The 22968-nt window shown below is 36.9% G+C and overlaps 1 protein-coding gene across 1 annotated transcript in view; it reads left to right on the top strand.

The window, feature by feature from the left end:
- LOC147034948 (vomeronasal type-2 receptor 1-like) overlaps window positions 1-22968 on the top strand; it is a 134863-nt gene that overhangs the window by 106287 nt on the left and 5608 nt on the right. The window contains exons 4-6 of the mRNA XM_085859897.1: window positions 20612-20735; window positions 20843-21232; window positions 22493-22632. Coding sequence (XP_085716023.1) covers window positions 20612-20735; window positions 20843-21232; window positions 22493-22632 — 654 coding nt within the window. The remainder of the gene's footprint in view (window positions 1-20611; window positions 20736-20842; window positions 21233-22492; window positions 22633-22968) is intronic.

Raw genomic sequence — 22968 nt, forward strand, 5'->3', positions numbered from 1 at the left:
CCTGACACAGGTAGATAAACCAAAGTTTTAGGTTCCATATTGAATTTATAACCAATTGGGGTTGAGTATGCGCTGAATGAAAATATTGTATTTGTTTTTTTTCCATCATTATAAGCACCATCAATCAAATCACAGTGAATTAACACCGAATTTATTCCTGAGGATATTTGAATGACATTATCACTGTAAAACGTCCCATTAGTTTCAATCTTTTTTGAGGAGAAACCCTATAACTCTCTAAATGAATTATCAATTGTGAAATCAACCTTGTAGTTATTTTTAACTTTAATCGTTGATTTTGAAGTATGTTTTTGAATGTTTATAACAATATTTTTTGGTTCATCACCCTGTTCTTTCATAAGACGAGCAATTTCGGAAGATATTTGAGAAATCTCGTGTGCTCCGGGTGAGACTGTTATCGTTTTGTATCCACTTCCCGGATTATAACTAAACTTGTCATTTTTCTCGGTTATATTAAATAAGGTATTATAAGTTTCCATGGACAATAAAGATGCCTCATATTCTTTTGTTGTGTCAAGTTGTAGTGGGTATGGGAATGAAGATGTGTGTTCGCTTGTTGTGAAATTAAAACTCAGGATTGTGCTTCTCATCTTATTTAATATGAGATAAAATGTCTTTATATTGAGATTTATTAATTATTTTCATGTTCATCAACTGGTCTAAAATGGCTGATGCTTCATTAAAACAATTGTTATTTCCAGCCTTCTTACTGCTTAACAACAATAACAGTCTATTAACTAATTGCGATGGGTAATTTGGAAGAAAACTAATACCTGAACCAAGGATACTTAAAGCCTGAATAATGTGTTTCTCCTTCTCATTCTTCCTACTTTTACCAGAAAGAATAACCTTATAATTTAGAGTGTTCAGCAAATCAATATATACTCTATCATCATTATTTTCCATATCCAATGGTTTATCAATATACTTTGATTCATCCCTCACAGTTGAACCTTGTCTTCCATCTTTTGTGAGAAGAAACATTAATCTCGGAGTTAGTTTAACAGGGGGTTGAGCAGAACTTAAGAACCTTAATTCATCATTAAATATCAATACCTTTTCTTGAACAAGATGAAATATTGCTCGTTGTTCTGTTGGAATGAGTCCTGCTTTGGTTTTTGAATCCGCTGAATATTCATTGTTTTGGACAGCATTCACAATATAATCAGGGAGTTGATTAATCTCTTCGAGTTGTTGAAATAAACCTTCATCATCATATTCTAATTCTCCTAAATGCTCTAATTCTTCCTCCGTCATTTGACTGAAATCTTTTAACATTTGAAGCTTTCTGGGAGTATATTCTACTGTGGGAACTGTGGAAACATCTTTCATTTTTTCTTGGGAAGTTTTTAAAAGTGGTTTAAAAAATTTCTCTTGTTTTCCTTCAAATGCTTCTTCGCCCGTTAGTTTCTGTCTGCGTTTCTTCTTTATGTCTTCCTGTTGTTTTACAACTTTTGAAACCAACTCTTGATGTTCCTTAAATCTTCTTGCTCTTTCTTTTGTATCCATTTATTTATTGTAAAATATCATTTAATGAATTGTAAAGATTAACAGGGAAATTTTCCTTTTCTTCATCATTCAAGTAGATGTGTTCAAATAAATCCTTTTCTTTAAATATTTCATCAAATTCTTTATTAACATTAATGCGAGTTGTAATTTCTTCTTCACTAATCCTTGCATCTCTGCTTTTCATACGTTTGCGTTGAGTTTCTTCATCAACATCAAAACCGAATGATAAAATCTTCACCCCGCTCAGATATTTAATAATTTGTCTCGTTCCTTCTGGATTAGTTTCTAATATCCCAACACCACCAGATTTTAGTTTCCTTAACTCACTCTTACAATGTGAATATTTTGTTGTACCAAGAGAAACCTCCTCAAATATTTGTTCTTCATTCCTCAATCGCATATGTTCCTCCACTGAAATATAGTGATAATCTTCACCTTTTATTTCTCCAGGTCTTATTGCTCTAGTTGTTGTTGATACAATGCGTATCACGGGGTGTTTTTTTAAGTAAATTTACAATATTCTCATTTGTACTACACAAGAACCTTGATTTATGAAAGTTTTTTCCAGAAGCAGATTTACCCACAAGATATATAATAATAGTTGTCATTTATATATGTAATTGTTTATAAAACAAAAAATATATCCCTTAATATCTCATCTTGTTTCACAACAATATATTTATATTTTTCAGTCGTGTGCTTCATGTAATCCTCAAATTTCTTTTTACTACATAATGTAGAACAATTATCTCTCCAAAATTATTGATATCTATTGAATTTAACTTGAATAAAATAAAAGTATTAGCATTGTTTCTGATGGAACGACGAGGAAGTTGAAAGTACGATTGACTAAGATAAATACAATTACAAGAAGAATGTCTCCCTCTTGTGTAGTAGCTGTCCATTACCGTTTGGTTTCTCTCATTAACACAATCATCAAAGATAACGAGGTTCTTTTTTGATTTATCCAAATCTTGGGGAGACGGTATATCATCCGTATTATCACTAAGAATACAAGTTATAGGATTTGATTTCTTTTTACATCTCTGTGTATCACAAAATAGTTGAATTATATCTTCAATGTTATAATCATTTAGGTTTTTTTGACGTTTAAATAAACCGATTATATCTTCTTTTTGAAGACCAGCATTAAAACCTTTTGAGAGTAGTTGATACTCTGGTTGAAAACTCGACTTTGTGAAAATTATTAAATTATCATAATCTAAAAAGTTGGGAGTGAGGAGCATCTTTAAAAGTAAGCAGGTTTTTCCACATCCACTTGAACCAACTATGAGGCATCTTAATGAATTTGGGAGATTTTTATGGTTGTCAAATTTTATCTTATTTTTCCAAATGGGTAAAAAATCATTCATTTATATATTTGGAAAACAGGTTATTTAATTTATTATTGGCTTTTTTAGAAACTCTATATTTTATCCTAAGTTCAGGTTTAATTTCAAGATAATCCATTATTTTATTTATACAATATTTTGTGTTGATATTTCCCTGAAAATTACATCCATGAATAATATATAACAACAATCCTTTGAACATTTCTCTTATACGTTCAGTTTCTTCCCTTGTAAGGAAAGGTGTGTTATCACCCTCATACTTTACATTCATTTCTCTAATCAATCTTGTAAAGTAATTCATTTTTGGTGTAAATCTAAAAGAATTATTTTTCTTTTTATATTTTTTATTATCATTAATTAGAAGATAATCACAGAATATACATTGTTTATAGGCTTTTGACTCTGTGTTTAATCCCGCTCTTTCACACGCAGGACAATTCTCAAATTTGTCATATGAAGAATCAGGAAAGTCTAGCATATTTATAAAGTAAAACTTTACTTAAACTGAAATTCATCTATACTTTCAGTTGTATATTTCCATCGATATCAATATACTTTTTTTCATTATCAGATTCAACGACAACATTTTTTATATTAAAGGTAATTTTAAAATTATCGTTAACTACTATTGAACAAAATGTCATTTCACCTGATATATTAACATCCTTTATTTCATCAGGATTTACATCTTTATGGTTGTTGAAAAAAATACAAATTTCTCCTTGCATATTACAGATGGTCTTATCTTTTCTTTCTAAAGCTTCATCCATAAGGTTTTTGTTCTTTGATACTTTTTCTTGTTTCATTGCTTTTTCTAGTTTTGAATTTATTACTAGAAGGAGAGGATAAACTTTTGTTGGAGATACTTTAATTGATGTTCTACCAGGTATACTAAAAGCCTTTCCACTGAAGGAAATTGAAGAACTCATATTATTTACCATAATAGTTTTTATCCAATAGTTGTTATATTTATCTTTGTTCAATTTTACATCCTTGACATATTTCTCAGTATCTTTAACAGATGAAGAGATTGATTGAAACTTGTCTTTTGTGTCTTGAAACATTGTATTTATTAAGTGAAAAAGTTGGAGGATAAAATGTTTTTAAGCACAGATTCACCTATAAATTAAACGAAATTTTCATCAAGAAAATTTTAGTTTAAGCAAAGTTTTATTCTATAAATATGGTGAATACAACGTACTGCGATGTTTGTAATCACGAATATAAACATTATAGAAAACACCTCCGAACCAACAAACACACATTTAATCTATTTCATCAAATATCTCCTCTTGAGTTGGAAAGAAAACATTGTGATATCTGTTCAAAGGATGTTTTGAAGAGTAGTTATAATAAACATCTTCAATCACAAAAACACAAGAAAAATGAGTTTAAAGTAAAGGGAGACTATTATATTGAAAACACTGATGGGGCATTTAAAGGGCATATAAAAATAAGGATTTTTCAATTTGGAGAACCCGGTCCATCATCAATAGCTGAATCAATTGAAATAGTGAAACCCGATGTTGAAAAATTTCTTAAAAAGACATTAAAAGAAATGAAAACTTTAAAGTTTTATATGGGAGTGAAAATGAATATGAAAAGACAAGATGAAGAACATACTCCTTATATGAGAACAGGTCTTCATTTTATAACATCATTTCAAGATTTTTTGAATAGTGGGGTTTATGAAGAACTATCAAGACAAGAGGAGGATGTTGATAATACAGTGGTAGGAAGTGGATTCAATATTAAAAAAAATCATCTTTTTAGATATACAAATTCTAAAATCAAACCCTCTTAAAGCTTCTTCTTATATTGAATTACCAAAAGAAATAAAACGAAAGAAGGCAGTTGTTAATATTAAGAACAATGATAATAAATGTTTTCTCTGGTCTGTTCTTGCTCACTTTCATCCACCAAAATGTAATTCAGAAAGAGTAAAACAATATATGAAATATGAGAATACCTTGGACATTAAAGATTTTAAATTCCCAATGCCACTAACAGATATTCCTAAATTTGAGAAAAAGAATAATCTTTCTATTAATGTATATGGATTAACGGATACAAACAAAGTTCAAATATTAAAAATTTCAAACAACTATAAAAATGAAGAAACACACATTGACCTTTTATATTTTAGTGTTGGAAAGAATTCACATTACACATACATCAATAATTTATCAAGATTAATCTCTTCTCAGGTGTTCAGAACAGCAAACAAAATATATCCTTGTAAGCGATGTCTTAATTCATTCATACAAAAGAACGACTAGAACAACATTCAAAATATTGTAGTAATCATAAATCAGCTGTAATTACAATGCCTAAACCTGCTGAAAAGATTTATTTTGAAGATTATAATAAATCTATCATGCACCCATTTGTGATATACGCTGATTTTGAATGTATCCTGAAAAAGATAAATACTGCTTCTCCTAATCCAAAAGAACCATATACAAATAAATATCAAAAACATATTCCTTGTGGTTTCTGTTATTATATCAAATCATCTGTTGGAGAAAAGTATAACAAACTTGAACATTATCGTGGAAAAAATGCTTCACAAGAGTTTGTAAAACGATTAGAAAAGGATTGTATAAGACTCACTAAATTAATGAAAGAAACAAATGAACCGATGAAATTAACCAAAGAAGAAAAATTAGAATTTAGAATGAACAATATCTGTCATATTTGTGAGGGGGAAATTAAGGAGTCTAAAGTTAGAGACCATTGTCATCTTACTGGTAAATATAGAGGTCCCGCTCATTCCTGTTGTAATCTTAATTATAAATTACCTTCTTTTATTCCAGTCTTTCTTTACAACAGCGCCAACTATGATACACATCTATTTATAAATGAACTTTCAAAAACACCAGGGAATATTTCTGCCATAACAAACACAAGTCAAAAGTATATTTCATTTTCAAAAATGATATTCACAAAACCTTTAACTCGTATTAGGTTTCTAGATTCTTACAAGTTTATGGGAACACCACTAGCCTACCTCGCATCAAATCTAAGCTCCACGGACTCTTTTCCAAATCTTAATTCATTCTTTCCAAAAGAGGAAATTCTCACTAAAGAGGAAATTCAGATTAAAGAGAGAATTCAAAGTAAAGAGGAAACTCTAATTAATGAAGAAATTCTAACTGAAGATGAAATTCTAATTATAAAGAAAATTCGAACAATGAATGAAATTCTAACTAAAGAGGAAATTCAGATTAAAGATGAAATTCTGATTAAAGAAGGAATTCTTACGAGAGAGGAAATTCAAACAAGGAATGAAATTCAAAGTAAAGAGAAAATTCTTACAAGTAAGGGAATTTATCCTTATGATTATATGGATTCATTTATGAGATTTAAAGAAACACAACTTCCTTCAAAAGAAAGTTTCTATAATAACCTTTATGAAGAAGAGATAAGTGATAAGGAATATAAACACGCACAAGAAATATGGAAAATATTTAAGATAAAGAACCTTGGAGAATATCATGATTTATATCTAAAAATAGATGTTTTATTGTTAGCTGATGTGTTTGAGGCTTTTAGAACACTCTGTCATAAGAAAAATTGTTATGGATTAGACCCTGCCCACTATTTCACAGCTCCTGGTTTAGCTTGGAGTGCAATGTTAAAAATGACAAAACAAGATATAGATTTAATCAGTGATGTTGATATGCTTTTGATTATTGAGAAGTCCAAGAGAGGTGGAATATCACAAGTATGTTCAAAAAGATATGCGAAAGCAAATAATAAATATCTCCCAAATTATGATAGTGAAAAAGATAGTAATTATTTGATGTATTTTGATGCTAATAATTTGTATGGATGGGCAATGTCTCAATCTCTGCCTTATGGTAAATTAGAGTGGGTGGAAGAAAAGGATTATGAAAAGGCTTTGATGAATATTGTTATTTCTTCTCAAGAGGAATTGAATGACGAAGAAGAAGGTTATTATTTTGAAGTTGATTTGAGGTACCCGAGTGTTCTTCATAATAAGCATAAAGACCTTCCTTTTGCATGTGAGAAAGAAACCCCAAAGAAAGAATGGTTCAGTGATTATCATAAAAGTTTTAATATTAAAGGCAAATCAATAGAAAAGTTATTAACAACATTCTATGATAAAGAGGGATATGTTTTACATCAGAGAAGCTTAAAACAGTTTTTGAGAGAAGGATTGAGAGTAGCTAAAATTCATAGAGTTTTAAAATTTAAACAAAGTCCTTGGGTGAAAAAGTATATTCAATTCAATACAGATATGAGAGCAAATACAAAAGTAAAATTTGAAGGGGACTTTTATAAATTAATGAATAATGCTGTATTTGGAAAGACTATGGAAAATGTTAGAAACAGGCAAAACATTAGATTCGCAACATCTTGGAAAGAAGCTTCGAGATTGATAAATAAACCAAGTTTTGAGAGAGAAGAGGTTTTTTCAGAGAACTTTTCTGCAATTCATATGAAAAAGGAAAGTATTGTAATGGATAAACCAATTTATATTGGAACAGCAGTTCTTGATTTATCAAAGATATTGATGTATGATTATTTGTATAATGACTTAAAGAAAGAGTATGGTGAAAATGTTTCATTGTTGTATATGGACACTGATAGTTTTATCCTAGATATAAAAACTGATGATGTTTATGAAGATATGAAGAAAAATATTGGAGTATATGATACAAGTAATTTCAGCAAGAAGAGTGAGTTATTTTCCAAAAAGAATGAAAAGGTTATTGGTAAGTTTAAGGATGAGTTGGGTGGAAAAGTAATGAGTGAGTTTATTGGATTGAGAGCAAAGGCATATGCTTATAAGTATGGTGAACAGATTGATAAGAGGTTAAAGGGAATAAAGAAATATGTAATAAAGAAATCAATAACTTTTAGAAATTATTATAATTGTTTGATGAATAAGAAAGAAGAATATAGGAAAATGAATACAATAAGAAGTTATAAACATAACATATATAGTGAAGAAGTAAATAAAAAGGCATTAGGAGCCTTTGATGATAAGAGATTTATTTTAGATAATGGAATAGATTGTGTTCCATATGGATATTGTATGATAGAGTGAATAGAATAGATTGTGTTTTAACGATGGGAACATGGGTTCGGGTTTTTTAAGGGCTACCGCCGCGTTTTTTCACAATATATAAATGGTTAAACCAAGTATTAATCAAACTAAAGAGTGGAGAAAATCTCAGTCTTGGTATATAAATGGAAAACATAATGAATGTGAAAAATATCAAATAAGTCTTATTGAAAAAATAACTAAAACAAAGGTAAATAAAACAAATAAGCGAATTAATTTAAAAACTAGTAAGTTAGAGGATGTAAAGAAAAAAATGAATATCCTTGAATGGACTGAAAACTTTGATGGTTATCAATTGAACAATGAAAAAACAATTTACTATAATCTCAAAATGATATGTGGCTCAGGAGGTGGCCAGATGAGAGCATTAAGACAAGTTTATCATTTCGTAATGGCACAAAAGGGGTATCTTAAAAAATATAAAGATTCAAATGTTTTGTTTGTCAATATTTTAGATGGGGATTATTGTGCAAAGAAAATTAAACTATTGAAGGAATTTGAGAATGAACAAATCTTTATAGGTTCAATGAGTGAGCTGTTCAACCCCCAGGTGTTCAATTCAATGAGGTTCAACCTCCAGGTTAAAAGGGGAGACAAATAAATATACCTTGGGATAAAAAGGGGGTTTATTTTTAGGGAAAAAAAAGGGAATCGCTGAAAATCCCCCATTCATTTACATGGGGAAAAGTGAGCCAGAATCAGTATTTTTACCCTACATATATATATATATATATATATATATATATATATATATATATATATATATATATATATATATATATATATATATATATATATATATATATATATATATATAGTTACTGCTGTGGAAATTCACAGAACACCATATAGGTCCTTAAATCAGTTATGTCGAGAAGTCTGTGTTCAGATAGATTTCCCCACCGATGTCTAAGGGGATTATATTATCCATGTAACCAGGCTGTAATCTTTAGTTAGCCGTTATTCTTTTGCTATCGTTATTTTGGACCAACCGCTTCACAAGCACCTCCACCACCAACATCACTCTCATCAACTGCTTCACAACAATCACCTCCACCACCAACATCGCTTTGACAACCGCCTTCACACAACCACCTCCTCCACAACCGCCTTCACACAACCACCTTCTCCACAACGCCAACCACAACCACCTTCTTCACAACGCCAACCACAGCCACCATCTCCTAAACCACATCTCCCCCAACAACCAACAACGAACAACATCGCTTCACCTTCAACTCCACAAATGCCGCCATCTTTGTGCCGGCCACAGCGAGGTCACTGCAAGCAGATGCGGGGGTTTCCTCGTTGTGCAGCGCCGGTGATCTCCACAACGTCCGCTCTTCTTTGTGGGCGCCAGCAACGGTGATTTCAAACACGTCTGCTCTCTCCGAGCCTCGCCTCGGAAGTCTGATCAGGAGATCAAGAGGGGCGGAGCCAGTGGGGGTCAGAGGTGAATGAGCGGAGATCAAACCTCGCCTCATGAACCATATAAAAAGCACACAGAGCGCCAAGCTAGCAGTCGAGTCGGTCGGGTTTTGGAGTGGTGTGAAGAGCAAGGTTCGAGTCCAGTGGAGGGCAGTGAAGGTCTGGGTTCGCCGAGGAGACGGGAGCTGAGAGCGCGGCCAAGCCAGCCGTGCCACGCAGAACTGCGCGTTTGTGGGCGGGACGTGAGGAGAGCTGGAGAGAGGTCGCCAGCCAGCACCGACCGGTCCGAGGTGATCAGGCTTCGGGACATTCCGAGCGGCACTGAGGGACGGAAAGGCTCTTAAAGAGAGCATCAACTCTAAGAGAGCAAAAGACCCGTTCGTTCATCTGAAGCGCTGCCGGCTGGCCCCGAATCACCAGGCCGTCAAATGAGGCCTGGGCCGGACCGCAGTCATAACAGCTGCCTTGAGGATGGGACGTCGCGGGTCGCCCCAGCGAAGCACCTCGAAGGTGAAGGTAACCAGCCCGGCCTCTCGGAGCTTCTGCGGTCATCACAGATCCGTGAAATAGAGACCCAAGAGGTCCAGTCTACCCCTCATCGTTCCTGGGGTTTTTCTTTGTTTCTTTTGAATGAACGTTGTGGCGCCATGTCCGTAAGTAGAACTGTATCAGTGTACGTAATTAATAGAATGGTGGTAGTTCTTTTTCTTGTTCGCGTCTTGTCCCCACCCCCATTCATTACATGCTTGTACATTGCATTGCTTTTGTTTGCCTCACCTGATTGCATAGATGACTGCATATGTGTTGTGTGTGCAAATAAATGTGCTTGTGTGAATGTTAACCCATTCGTTGCATCCTCTTCCCTTATTGAGCTGCCGTTCTGCATTCGGAATATAGTTGGTTTTTAAATAGCCGATAATAGAATCGGGTTCAATGGGGCTTCGCGATAATACCCCGCTCGGTTATCTCAAAACGAAGCGAGCTGTTTAAGCGGCTCGTTTCAAGCATGCCCCGTTGAGGTACAGTCTCTCGGTAGTCTGCCCGTGTGATTAATTAGGTATATCGACAATTCGGCGATTGACCCTGTAACGTGGGTAAAGTGTTGACTAGGCTGTGGTGTGCATCCAAAACACACCCGTAGCGGGGTTCCGGCGTTTGATCCGGAAGGCTGCGACTCGATTGTCCGTTTGGTGGGCGAGAGCGGCCACCATTTGCTGGAAGTGGTCGTCCGCATGCCGGCGGGCGGAAATCCACAACACTGTTGTCAAGGAGTGGGATTAAAATCCATCCCGCCTCCAACCAAATTAGCGGGAATCGGATCAAGGGTGTGCGAAGCGACCCTCGGTTCCCATCAAATTCTGAGGGTACAAATTTTTTATTCCGATACGCAAAATGGCATTTCAAGGTGAACAGGGGCAGGAAGGATTAGAAATGGAATTAGAAATGATAGAATCCATGGCTCAGGACGAAATCCCCATGCAGGACATTCCTGTACAGGTTGAACTTCCCCCACAAATAAATGTAGAGTCCGAAATGGGCGCAGCGGCAGAGGCCGCGGTGGATGACACCCCCCCCTCCTCCATCAAATTCCCTCCCCAGCCCCCGGCGGATCCGCGCCCGATAATGGCGAAGCAACTGCCACAGACCCACCTGACACGAGCCATCTATTGGTAATATTGCAAGCAATGAAAGAAATGAACAACAAAATGAAAAACGAAATGAAAGAAATGAAGAGTAAAATGGATGCAAATGCAGAATAAATGGAAGAGAATATGCAAACACTGCGGGGTGAGATGCAGCGCGTGGGGCGATGCCTGCAGGCGGGCATAATCGCAATTGCGTGCAACGAAGCGCAGACAGTGGAGTGCAAAATGGCGGCGCCACGTGCTGGAACGAGCGAGCTGAGGGAGAGTGTGGATTGTGTCGGCCCCGCGGTGGAGGACAAAATAATTTGGGAGACGCGTTGGGCGAGACTCGTGCAGGTGACAGAGAAAGTGACGGTGATACAGAGGCGAAAATTAAATGGGGTGACCGAGACGTGTACGGCAAGATACGTAGAGACGATGGAAAAAGAAATAACACAGACACGGGAGGTAGAAACGGTGGAGGAGAGTCTACACGATAAAGACGGGGTGAAAGACGAGCCCACACACACATGGAGTTAGTGAGGGACATTTACGTTTGCAACGAATCATCGGCGAACTCTGCTCCAGCCAATGGCAGCTCGAGGTGAAGATGATGAGCTGACAAATGGGCGTTCGGATTAACCGTAACGTCATTACGCCTGAACCAATCAGCGTCTACCTTATTGAGACCTGCGTATAAAGCACACGCCTTCACTTCCTTCTTCACTTGCTGCGATTTTTACCCTGAAGAGTGCAGCATGAAAAGCTTCGGTCACTATGTCGTGTTTATTTGAATCCATATCAAAGTTCAGTAGTACCAAACATCTGTATGTATATATATATATATATATATATATATATATATATATATATATATATATATATATATATATATATATATATATATATATATATACTTTATATAACACAAATGTAACAAAGAAAGTGAATATTCCCAACAGGGTCCTATCAATGATAGCATATTACTACTAAAGCTTTGATATTTATTGTTAAAGAAATACATATAGAAGTTTATATCACTAAGGATTGGTCAGGTGCCTATTATTTAGACATGAGTCTCACATCAACAGATACATAATCAAACATGAGTACATAATTTATATAAACTGCGAGAGTGTGTCGATGTCTCATGTGTATGTCTAATGTGAATGCAATTCACCTCCACATTCCCCCCTTTTATACCCTGGAGGATAACTACTATATTTATTGGTCCTCCATTTCAATTTTAGTCTTAAAAATTCCTTATCCCATTCAGGTGGTTCATTCTCAAAACTAACCACTACTTTAGCAGCAGTCTTTTTCGTGTACATTGCTGGGAGAGAAATACATTTCACTATCACCATTATTTCAATGAAGCATGCAAGTACCTTAATAAGACACTGCAGTATTTTAGTGCCCAACTTCCAAAGTCTCCCTTCAGCCAAAAGACCAGTCCAAGATCATCGGGCTTGTAGTTGTGATACCTCGCCTCTTCCTCTTTGATCATGGTGGTCAAACTTTTGATGTGTTCAGAGTTGTCCAGGACCTAGATGCAACATTCTGACTCAATGAGTGAGCATGTCTCTCCCTGGTCAGCAAGCAGTAAGTCCAGTGCAATGCGGTTTTGCATGGTTACAGTTCATATGTCAACCATTTCAGTATTAATATCAGATAGACTGCCAGCAGTCTCATTGGCAAGTTCCTCCAATGAAGCTGCCATCTTGATAAGTTCTCTGGCAGCCTTTCCTGCACCATACATAGGAAAAGCAATCATGAAGAATCTTTCAGTCTTGCTAATAGCACTTTTCCTCCAGATTGGGGGTTGGAAAGGAGAGCGAGTCAGCAAGCACATATGGGACACCACATACTCTCAATAGCAGGCACCTGTCAAATCCTTAGGGAGCCATTTATAAGCCTTATTTCCATGAATAACAGAAGTTCCATTTGAGGCCACCATAGGGTATGTTTTATTGGGTCCCACTCTGATTTCCTCAAAACTATATATTTGTACCTTATACTGATATGTGGGGTTTCCTAATATATTTTTACTTTCAGGATTTTCCTAAGCCAAATAGATGTGTCCTTGCTTTCTCCAATTTCTAAAGTGAGGAGGTGATTTAGGGGAATCATAAGGAGGGTAATAGTGATTGAGAAAGTTGGTAGCTTCACTGCCATGTTTCACTTTTTTTCTCCAAATCATAACGTATTAACCATCCGATACCCCGATAATCTTATTCTTCGAAAGGGATCACGAAATGTGGCAGTCTCCTCTGTGATGAGTGGGGAATATGGGTGCAGACCCACAGCTGCTTTGATTGGCATATTGGGCATGTTTTAAGGAAATAGCCAAATATGTATTAATTCCATGTAGCCCATCTTCATACAAGTAGGCTTGTGGATTAATTGGAACTTCCCTTTTTCCCCTTGAGCTAAGTGACTCAATGTGTGTGGAATCACATTGGAGGTGTTGCTGCTTGTGTATTTGTATGCTGCCTGGCTGGATGTGTGGGGACGTGTTTGTGACAACTGTATGTTGGTGTTGCTGTTTATGCGAGTGTGGAATGCATAAACATTCAAATACTCTCCTGTGCTACTATTTTCAGCTGTTAATGGTCCTATCAACCAGGGGAGTATCCCTTCCTTCAGTAAAACAAGCATAGTTAATGGTACAATACCACAAATGAGGATGACTCAAAATCATTGGCTGGTTGAATTCATTGCCAGGAAATATAAATCCTCTTCAAATTTCAAATAAATCTGATGAAAATTGAGGATTTTAGAAATATCACCTTAGTTGTTGACCTTTGGCTGATATCGACTGAAAAAAAAAAATACTTGGCCAGTTGAATTCAGTGATCTGAAATATAAATCCTCTTCAAATTTCAATCAAATTGGCTCAAAATTTAGGATTTTAGAAATACCACCTTTGTTGTTGACCTTGGGCCTATGCTGACCTTTTGTGTGTGTGTGTGTGTATATATATATATATATATATATATATATATATATATATATATATATATATATATATATATATATATATATATATATATATATATATATATATATATATATATATATATATATATATATCTTCTTCAAATTTAAAATCAATCGGATGAAAGTTGAGGATTTTATAAATACCACCTTAGTTGTTGACCTTGGCTCTATGATTACCTTTTGGTTGATGTTGCCCTCCATAATAATTGGATAGTTTTACTCAGTGAGCTGAAATATAAATCCTCTTCAAATTTCAATTCAATTGGATGAAAATTGAGGATTTTAGAAACACCACCTTAGTTGTTGACCTTGGGCCTATGTCGATCTTTTGGTCCATGTTGAACTCAAAAACAATAGTCTCCTTCCTTATGACAAACTCTACCAAGTGGTGAAGTTTCGTGAAGATCAGTTTGAAATTGCGAACTGGAGGCGACAGACAGACAAACAGACAGACAGACAGACAGACAGAATAACAAAATCGACAAACCAATATACTTGAAAAATCTTCGATTTTGCAAGTAACAAGCAAACAGACAGAAAGGGGTGAAAACATAACGTCCTTCTCCTTCAGTGGCGGAGGTAATGACACCTCATTATGATGCCACAATGCGACACCACAATCATCTTATGGATTACCATCACATCTTTTGAGATTTTACTCTTGTTGTCTGATTGTGATGGAAGAGCAAGAAAATGAAAAAGAGGAACAAAGAAGAAGAAAAACAAAAAGGAATGACACCACATTACGAAGCCACAATATGACACAACAATCCTCTTCTGGTTTAGCATCATGCTATATTTTGTCATTTAATATTTGTTGTGGAATTGTGATTGGACAACGTCAAAAGATATCCTCTTACCATCCACATCACTGTCTTGAGCTAATTTATAGATTATCTTCTTCCCAAAATCCTCCTCCCACTTGTTTTATACCTCCTCCATATCATCCTTCCCTTACCCACTACTCTCCACGCTGCATTCATATTTTTGCCCAAACATGTGCCGCAATCCTACATTTGGTTGTGCCCCTCTATCATTGATCTTCCATGTGCTTTTCCAAACCTCCCTCGCATGAACTGTGTTCAGTACTCCCTCCATCCATCACAGCTCATATCTGCCCCAAATAGATGTTGTCCCCTTTCCTGGTGTCCTTCCACATAAAACTTCTGCAATTTCCCTTAACGCCTCTCCGTGCTTCTTCCACTCCTCCTCCAAACCTTCGGCTTCTTCACCAAGTTCCTCACACCTGGTCCTCATCCTCTCCTTTTACTCTATGAGGACATTGTCTCTTGTACTTCATGCACAGTCATCTTCCGAACTTCTCTCCTTTTTTTCATGCATATAATGAACACCTTTGGCGTTCTGGGTGGTGACATGCTCTCCTGCCACTGCATTACAATCCTTGACCCTCCAGAACTGTCGCTTCCTTGCTACGAACAAATCCAATTCCGTTCTATGCTATTGACTCCTATATGTATTTTGTAGCTGTTTTGTGGCCATCCCATTTCTTGCCATCAGCTCGACTATCTCCCAACCTTCTCGATTCCTCATTCCCCAACCAACTTTACCAACACATTCCTCACCAGGTTCTACTACTTCCACATGTGCGGTGAATCTCCTGCAATGCACAACACCACCTCCAGCTCAACCATCCCCATCATCCCTTCCAGAACACACATGAACTCCTGCTTTTTTGCCTCGGTCATTCCCATTTGTGGCCCATATACCGACATAACACAAACCATTTACCTCTGTATCACCAAACATGCCAGAACTATCCCTCCCTCCCATATTTCCACACTGATCGCCTACTTGCTGACCTCTCTCGATAATATTATTCGTACGTCATTACTCCTTCCATCCCCTCCTGCGTGAAACAACTCGTTGTATCCTCCTCACACTGTCACCTTTTCATTTATTCTCCTGCACACACACTTCCATCCTACTCCTCTGGAATATCTCCACCATCTTGACTCCTCAAACCTTCATTGATCCCACATTTAAATAACCGAGCCAGACCTTGCCTCTGAACTGCTGCTCACCTGACAGCCAGTACTATCTTGATCAGTTTGGGACATTCTTGTCATCATCAGCAGCATTACCCTGGCTGATCTACTACCCTAGTCTATCACCATCCTGTGTACACACATCACTATACAGTATCTATACTCCCCCCCTACTCTTACTCGGATTTTCACTCTCGATACTGTACTCCTCTCCTCACCAGGCTCACACTTCCTTCACACTCACCCCACTCATTCCTACCTACACTCTCCTCCCTCCTACACCTCACTCCCTCTTCACTGCCCCCTCCTCTTACTCCTTATCCCCCCTGCTCCTTCTCCTTCTTTCCCTCCCCCTTCTTTATTTGTCCCATTCCTCTCCCTTCTCTTTAAAAATAAATGCTTCTCAAAATATAATTTCCAAAGTAAAAAAAAAGTAAATGTTTTTCAAATATCAACTCCAGCCATTCAGTTTGACCCTCAGACCGCTCACACAAATACGCTGCTGCGCTCCTTCACACGCTCGTCTTCAACTCTCTCAACTCCCTCGCTTTTTCCTCAACTCCCACGCTCAATCAGTGACTTTCAATCATCTCGACAGTCTCAATCCCGACCACAACCATCACAATCTCGACCTCGTTGACCTCGACAATGAAACCCATCTCCTCAAAAAGGTTGTTCATCGATGTTTGTGGTGTGCACCAGAAAATATCCCCAGAGCAGAACACAATCAGTGAGGTTGGCGTGGAGACCCCAGTGGTGAAGCACGAAATCATCTCTGGCAGCGCAGGGACCCAGTGAAGAGGAAGGAAATCATATCTGGTGATCACCTCTAGCATGTGGTCGGCGGACCCTTGTTGAGAGGCGAATGATTTGCTTTGACGGCTTGCAGACCCCTGTGGAGAGGCATTAGAGGCCAAGCAAGTTGATGCCTTCCCTCTCAATCATGCCGTAAGCTCTTCTCTCTCATGCTGTCTGTCCCTGGGGTAGGAGTGGGGAGGGGGTGGGGGTGTGAGGGGGAAATGATGATAAAGGCATCTGCTTCTTTTCCAGCAAGACTAGTGTTTGGATGGAAAGTAACTGTCCTCAATGTATTTTGTTGGAATTCGGATGAAATATCACTGCTTTTCGTGCCCAAACAGTTTCACCAGAGGGGACTTTAGATTTGCTCACCATCCGTCCATCCCACCTGTGGTGTTTCAGACTTTTCGCCATACCCTTTATATTCAACTGGAACTTGGTACATGCATGGCTTTATTATGATAAGTTACAGAACAAGTTCGAGTTTCAGGGAGTTTTGACAATTTTTCACAAAGTTATGCCTTTTTTGGACTTAGAAAATATCACATCAGTAGGGAACATGTGTTGCAAAGCAATTTTTGTTCTTGCTATAGTTGTCCTACCATTTGTATATCCATGTGCACACTCTTTGATATACAGTTATTGCATTTTGTACCAAACGGTGCATCTGTTATTTTATGGATGCATTGAACTACGCTATGTCTCGCATGTCATCACATGAAGAGAACCAAAAATGGTTTCAAGCTTGCGTTCCATCTGTAGTTGCCTTCATTTTAAAGTTTGACCAGATAATTGTTTTTCAGCTGCTTTTTTACATGCGTAAAGTTCACTTTATCAATAATATGGGTGAATCGATGTATTTTGATGATAACGGAGATCCACCTTCAAGACATGAGCTTGTAAATTCACAACTGGATGAGAACGGCAACATTATTCTGAAAGTGGTTGGTTTATTTGACACACCACAAGGTAAAGGAATAACAATTTACACTCATGATATATGGTGGAACAGTAAAAATCATGAGGTAAGAGACATTAGTCAATTTGAGTCTGATTTTTGTGTAAAACCATTCTCAAAATAGTAATCGCATTCTCAAATTGCAAATGTACTTATACTCTTAATCACAAGCTTTGCAAAAAATAAAACAAAATGCCACAAATAAAGCTCATGATGATGTTGCTTAGCAAATGTTATTGTTTTGAAAAGTGTATTTTTCTGTTCTTTTATGCCACATAAATGTACATATCACATCCATAGCCTCAAATGAATGGAGATATGCTTTTATTATGATTGAGATATGGATAATTCTCTCTGCCGCAAGTGCTCCAAATAGGTAGTTCAAACAAAAACATTGAGATATACAGGTACACTCTTACAACAACACCCAACCATACACCTATCTCTATTCTTCTCATGCCATTGTAACTCCAAATCTGGTGTCAGCCCGACTTGGGGCGTGTATTTTGCATCTTGTCTGTTCATCATTTTGTTAGTGTATCCATTCATGTTAGTGACCATGAATCCTGAAGCTTACCTCGATCAAGACCAATAGTCAATGACGTCAAAAAATATCGAATTTTTTTCATGCACAAAATCTGGTCACGTATTTTGTTGAATGGAAGCCCTCTCGATACAGATTACAGTGATACCTGCAAGTTTCAGGTCATGTTTTTGTCTGAGGGCTTGGCTCTGCTGCTGATGAGATGCCTTTGTAGGTTAGGGCAGGAATTTTTTTTTGCGTTTTCGGCCTGATTTCAACACGTTAATGAGCGTGGATTTTGATGCGGCCAATACATTTTTGTTAGGCATCATATATGAATCTTGTGGCAAAGTTTAATCAAAATCGTGTGTTTGGTTCAAGCGATAATGACTGAAGTGTTGTCTCACTGACTGATTGACTGACTAACATACAGACACTGCTCAATCGCATAAGCTCACCCGACTAAAGTCCAGGTGAGCTAAAAATGATGATGCATTTCTTTCATATTCAACACGTGTAAGCAATAATATCTGCACGAGGCACATCAACTGGTTTTGGAATTGGAGCCAATTTGGAATTTTGTTAATTTCTTTATTTATTTACGGGAGAGATGAGTAGAGTATTGTATATGCTGCCATATCCACCACCAACAATCAATCATCAATTATTTTTTATTTATTAATACTTTATTATCATCGTTACCCATATTCACACCACCTTGAATTGTTTGTATGTATGTGTATGTATATATATATTTTTTTATTTTTTATTCATTTATGTACACTTTACTAATGTGAGGACGTTGAATTATTTATTCATTTATGTACACTTTACTATTGTAACTTGAGGTAAACATCTATTCAGTTTTGTTAAAGTAACGGGGATTGACTCGTCTTGTAAATGGAGATAGTAATGAAATTAATTACCTTTATTTGACCATTGACAAAAATCCATTTTATTATTGTTGGTTGATACAGTTATGTTTTGTCTAAATGTTATTGATCCTTTGTAAAATTAATACCCATGTTTGTATTTAATCCACTTTGGTGGTCAGTAAATGTGCACACCTTGGAATACTGATAGAGTGAACTATGGGGTTTTGTAGATGTCGTCTCTATTCACAAAGTCGTTTAGGGTGCAAGTCCTGCAGAATGAAGTCTACATATTTAATAATTTAATCCCCAATAAAAACCATCTTCCAAGCCATTCCCTTGCCAACACTCGTTCCAGCCTCACGCCTGCTTGGACTCTCTCCAGCATCACCCCTGCCTGCATGCACTCCAGCCTAAACTCATTTCAGCCTAACCCCTGCCCATACTCTCTGTAGCCTCACCACCACCAGCACTACCTCTAGCTTTTACCCTATCTGCACTCACTCCAGCCGCACCCACCTGTACTCCCTCAAAACTCACATCTGTCTGCATACACTCCAGCATAATCTTTTTGTCCACTTGCTCCAGCCTCACACATAAAATCACTCCACCCTTACCACTGCCTGCACTTCCACACCCTCACCACTGCCTGGAGGCACGACAGCATCATTAATACCAATCTACTCTGCTGACTCCGTTCACAAACATGACCAACTTTTGTCTACAATTTTGTTGTGTGTGCTCCTACTGCAAAATAGTAATCTACTCCTTCAACATTTCAATTTCAGTCCTGCCGAGGAGTGCCATTTTTATAAATTTCCAACAGCAAATACAACCTTCTGTTGCAACTCTCCCCAATATTTCCCACATCAAAAACGTTTCACATTTTATTATCTCAATATTCTCCAAATTGATCATTCTGAAATCGCTTCCCAAATATGTTCTGACTGCCTTTCTCACTCGCCAAAAAAAATGTACTGCTTGACGAGACGGTAAGATGAGTAGGCCTTCAATAATGCTTCAAAACAAAATAATACAATTACCCACTAATCTGATGCTAACACCACTGCAACGTGAAGCAAATATATCACGCTAATAAATATGAAAAATATAAAAAATACACTCTTGCAGATTCTGCCGTAACGAGTGTTAAATCCATAAAACTGGAAGCCCAACACTGTTGTCATCTTTGTTTACGTTCTGGACATCATTTTCATCTGGGAGGGACTAGTATACTCAATGTCTCACCAAATAAACACAGCCGATTGATATTTGAAGCATGGGAACTGTGAAAATGGTGGACATATCCTGATAGTTCACACCACTAATACAGACTGCAAAGCAGCATTGTGTTGATAGGTAGCAAAGTAATGATGACTGCATGTGTGGACATTTTTTGGTTTCAAAACAACAACCCCTTCCAGGTTCCAGTTTCCAGGTGCAGTGAACCCTGTTTGCAAGGAACTCGAAAATTAGCCAAGAAAGGAGAACCCATTTGCTGTTTCGACTGCATTTTCTGCAGTGCAGGAGAATACTCCAACATCACTGGTTTGTAACATGCTGAACAACATGTAGTTTAAACGTTGAAATACCATTATCATCCTCTGGAAAAAAAAACACAGTCAATTCGTATAATCAAAGCACATGTAACACAGATTCTGAAGACTGTCATCGATGTCCAATGGATTTATGGTCCAATGAGGACAGCAGTGATTGCATACCAATGGCAAAGGAGTTTTTAGCTTTTTTGGATCCTTTGGCAATTATTTTATTGTCATTTGCCATGCTAGGCTTTGTGATGTCAATAACCATAACAGTCTTTCTGGTAAAGCATCAAAATATTTCTGTCATGAAATCAATGAATATTAAACTTCATGTCATGCTACTGATGGCCCTGAAAATATGTTTCTTGACAAGTTTACTATTTGTGGGAAAACCTACAGAGTTGATTTGCAAACTCCAAAAAGCACTCACCATTCTGTTCATCACAGTTTCTATTTCGTGTGTGATCACAACGACTATTGATGTCTTAAATAACTCTGAAAGTAAGTACAGAGTGCTTTAATTAAGTTTGCAGTGCAATTTATAGTTATGTGGCTGTGAGGAAAAAGTCAAGGACAATGAAATGTCTGCATTCTATGGGAAATTATTTCCTCTCGGTCTGTCAAGCCATTGTGCAAACAACTAAAATGGCTATATACCTTCTTGCTAAGTTGTCAAGTGGTGCCTGCTTGCAACAAAAGTTGTTCAAGTGAGTGTGTATGGGGGGGGGGGAGGAGGGAGCAGGCAATGGGGAGATAGTGGGAGAGGTTGGGCAAATATATTTTGTTACGTGGCTAATAAACACCCTGTCGACAGAAGGAGTCATTAAATGACTTGAACTATGACATGTGTACATGTGTACGGTGAAGATGTTGGGCTTATCAGGGGATGGGGTGGGGGGGAGAGATTTTTTTTTGCCCTTACTTTGAATCTGCGTACTACCAATATGTGTGCAAAATTTAGTGGAGATCTACATGTATGCAAAAACCCAGTCCTGTGTTTTTTCTATGATTTTACACATAGTACACACACACACACACACACACACACACACACACACACACACACACACACACACACACACACACACACACACACACACACACACAACACAACACAACACAACACAACACAACACAACACACACACACACACACACACACACACACACACACACACACACACACACACACACACTTGCATTATTTAATTCGAGCAGGGTATTTAATACCAGCCATGACCCACTCCTGTTCTGTTGGCATTTTGAAGAAATCAAATTTTGGTGAGTTTTTATCCAATTTATTTGTGGGTGGTTATGGTACAATATGTTTACAATATGTTTGCAGCTATTTCCTTACATTAATAACAAGAATAATTAGTGCTATCTTTGGTATGGGTCAGAAAAATGGATTGCAAAGAGAATTTTTGTTCTTTTACAGTGAGAATGACATTTTTCACCACAATAGCACGATTGCCAAACTACACAATCATAATGTTTTGTGCTTTTCCTCAAATTGTTATTTGTGCAGCATGGGTATTTGTTGGAAAACCTCGAGTTATCAAAAATTTGGAGGTTCGTGTTGGGACAATAGTTTTGGAATGTGCTGCAACATCAATAATTTGGCCCACAAGTGCTTTGACATACACTGTGCTTCTCGTTGCTTTCTTCATGTACCTGAATTTCAAAGTCAGAAAAAATCCATTCGCAAATAATGAGTTAAAGCTTTTTCGGTATAACTTCATCTTCAACATAATGGTTTTAGTCGCTTTTGTGCCGGCCAACAACAGCACCCAAGGAAGATTTAATTTTGCAACAAAAATATTTTCCATCATTGCTGTTGTGTATGGATATCTTGCTTGTATTTTCCTGCCAAAATGTTACTTTATTTTTGTGAAGAGAACAGTAAGATTGGGTGCTTAAGTATCCTATTCAAAATATTCAGACAAATGTACAATTGTAGAATTCAGTAGTATTCCCATAATTCTGAATGCTTTACAGAGACATTATATATTCACTTGAAATAAATAATATGTCATTTGATGTTAAATGACATTTGTTGGATCATATCATTTACGTTTTTACTTTAATAAAAGTTCACAAACGATATGCAATATCCTCAACTGAACAAGTAAAAAAGGCATAAAATGTCATAGCCCCTGTTGTTTTAGTAATTTTGTGGCAAGGGCTTAAAGGGCCAGCCCATATTTATGTTCAACTAAAATGGCTGCCAGTCTACCA

Source organism: Eptatretus burgeri, chromosome 1 (assembly GCF_056783735.1).
Source record: "Eptatretus burgeri isolate ZD-2024b chromosome 1, Ebu_testis_v1, whole genome shotgun sequence".
NCBI classification, from domain to species: Eukaryota; Metazoa; Chordata; class Myxini; order Myxiniformes; family Myxinidae; genus Eptatretus; species Eptatretus burgeri.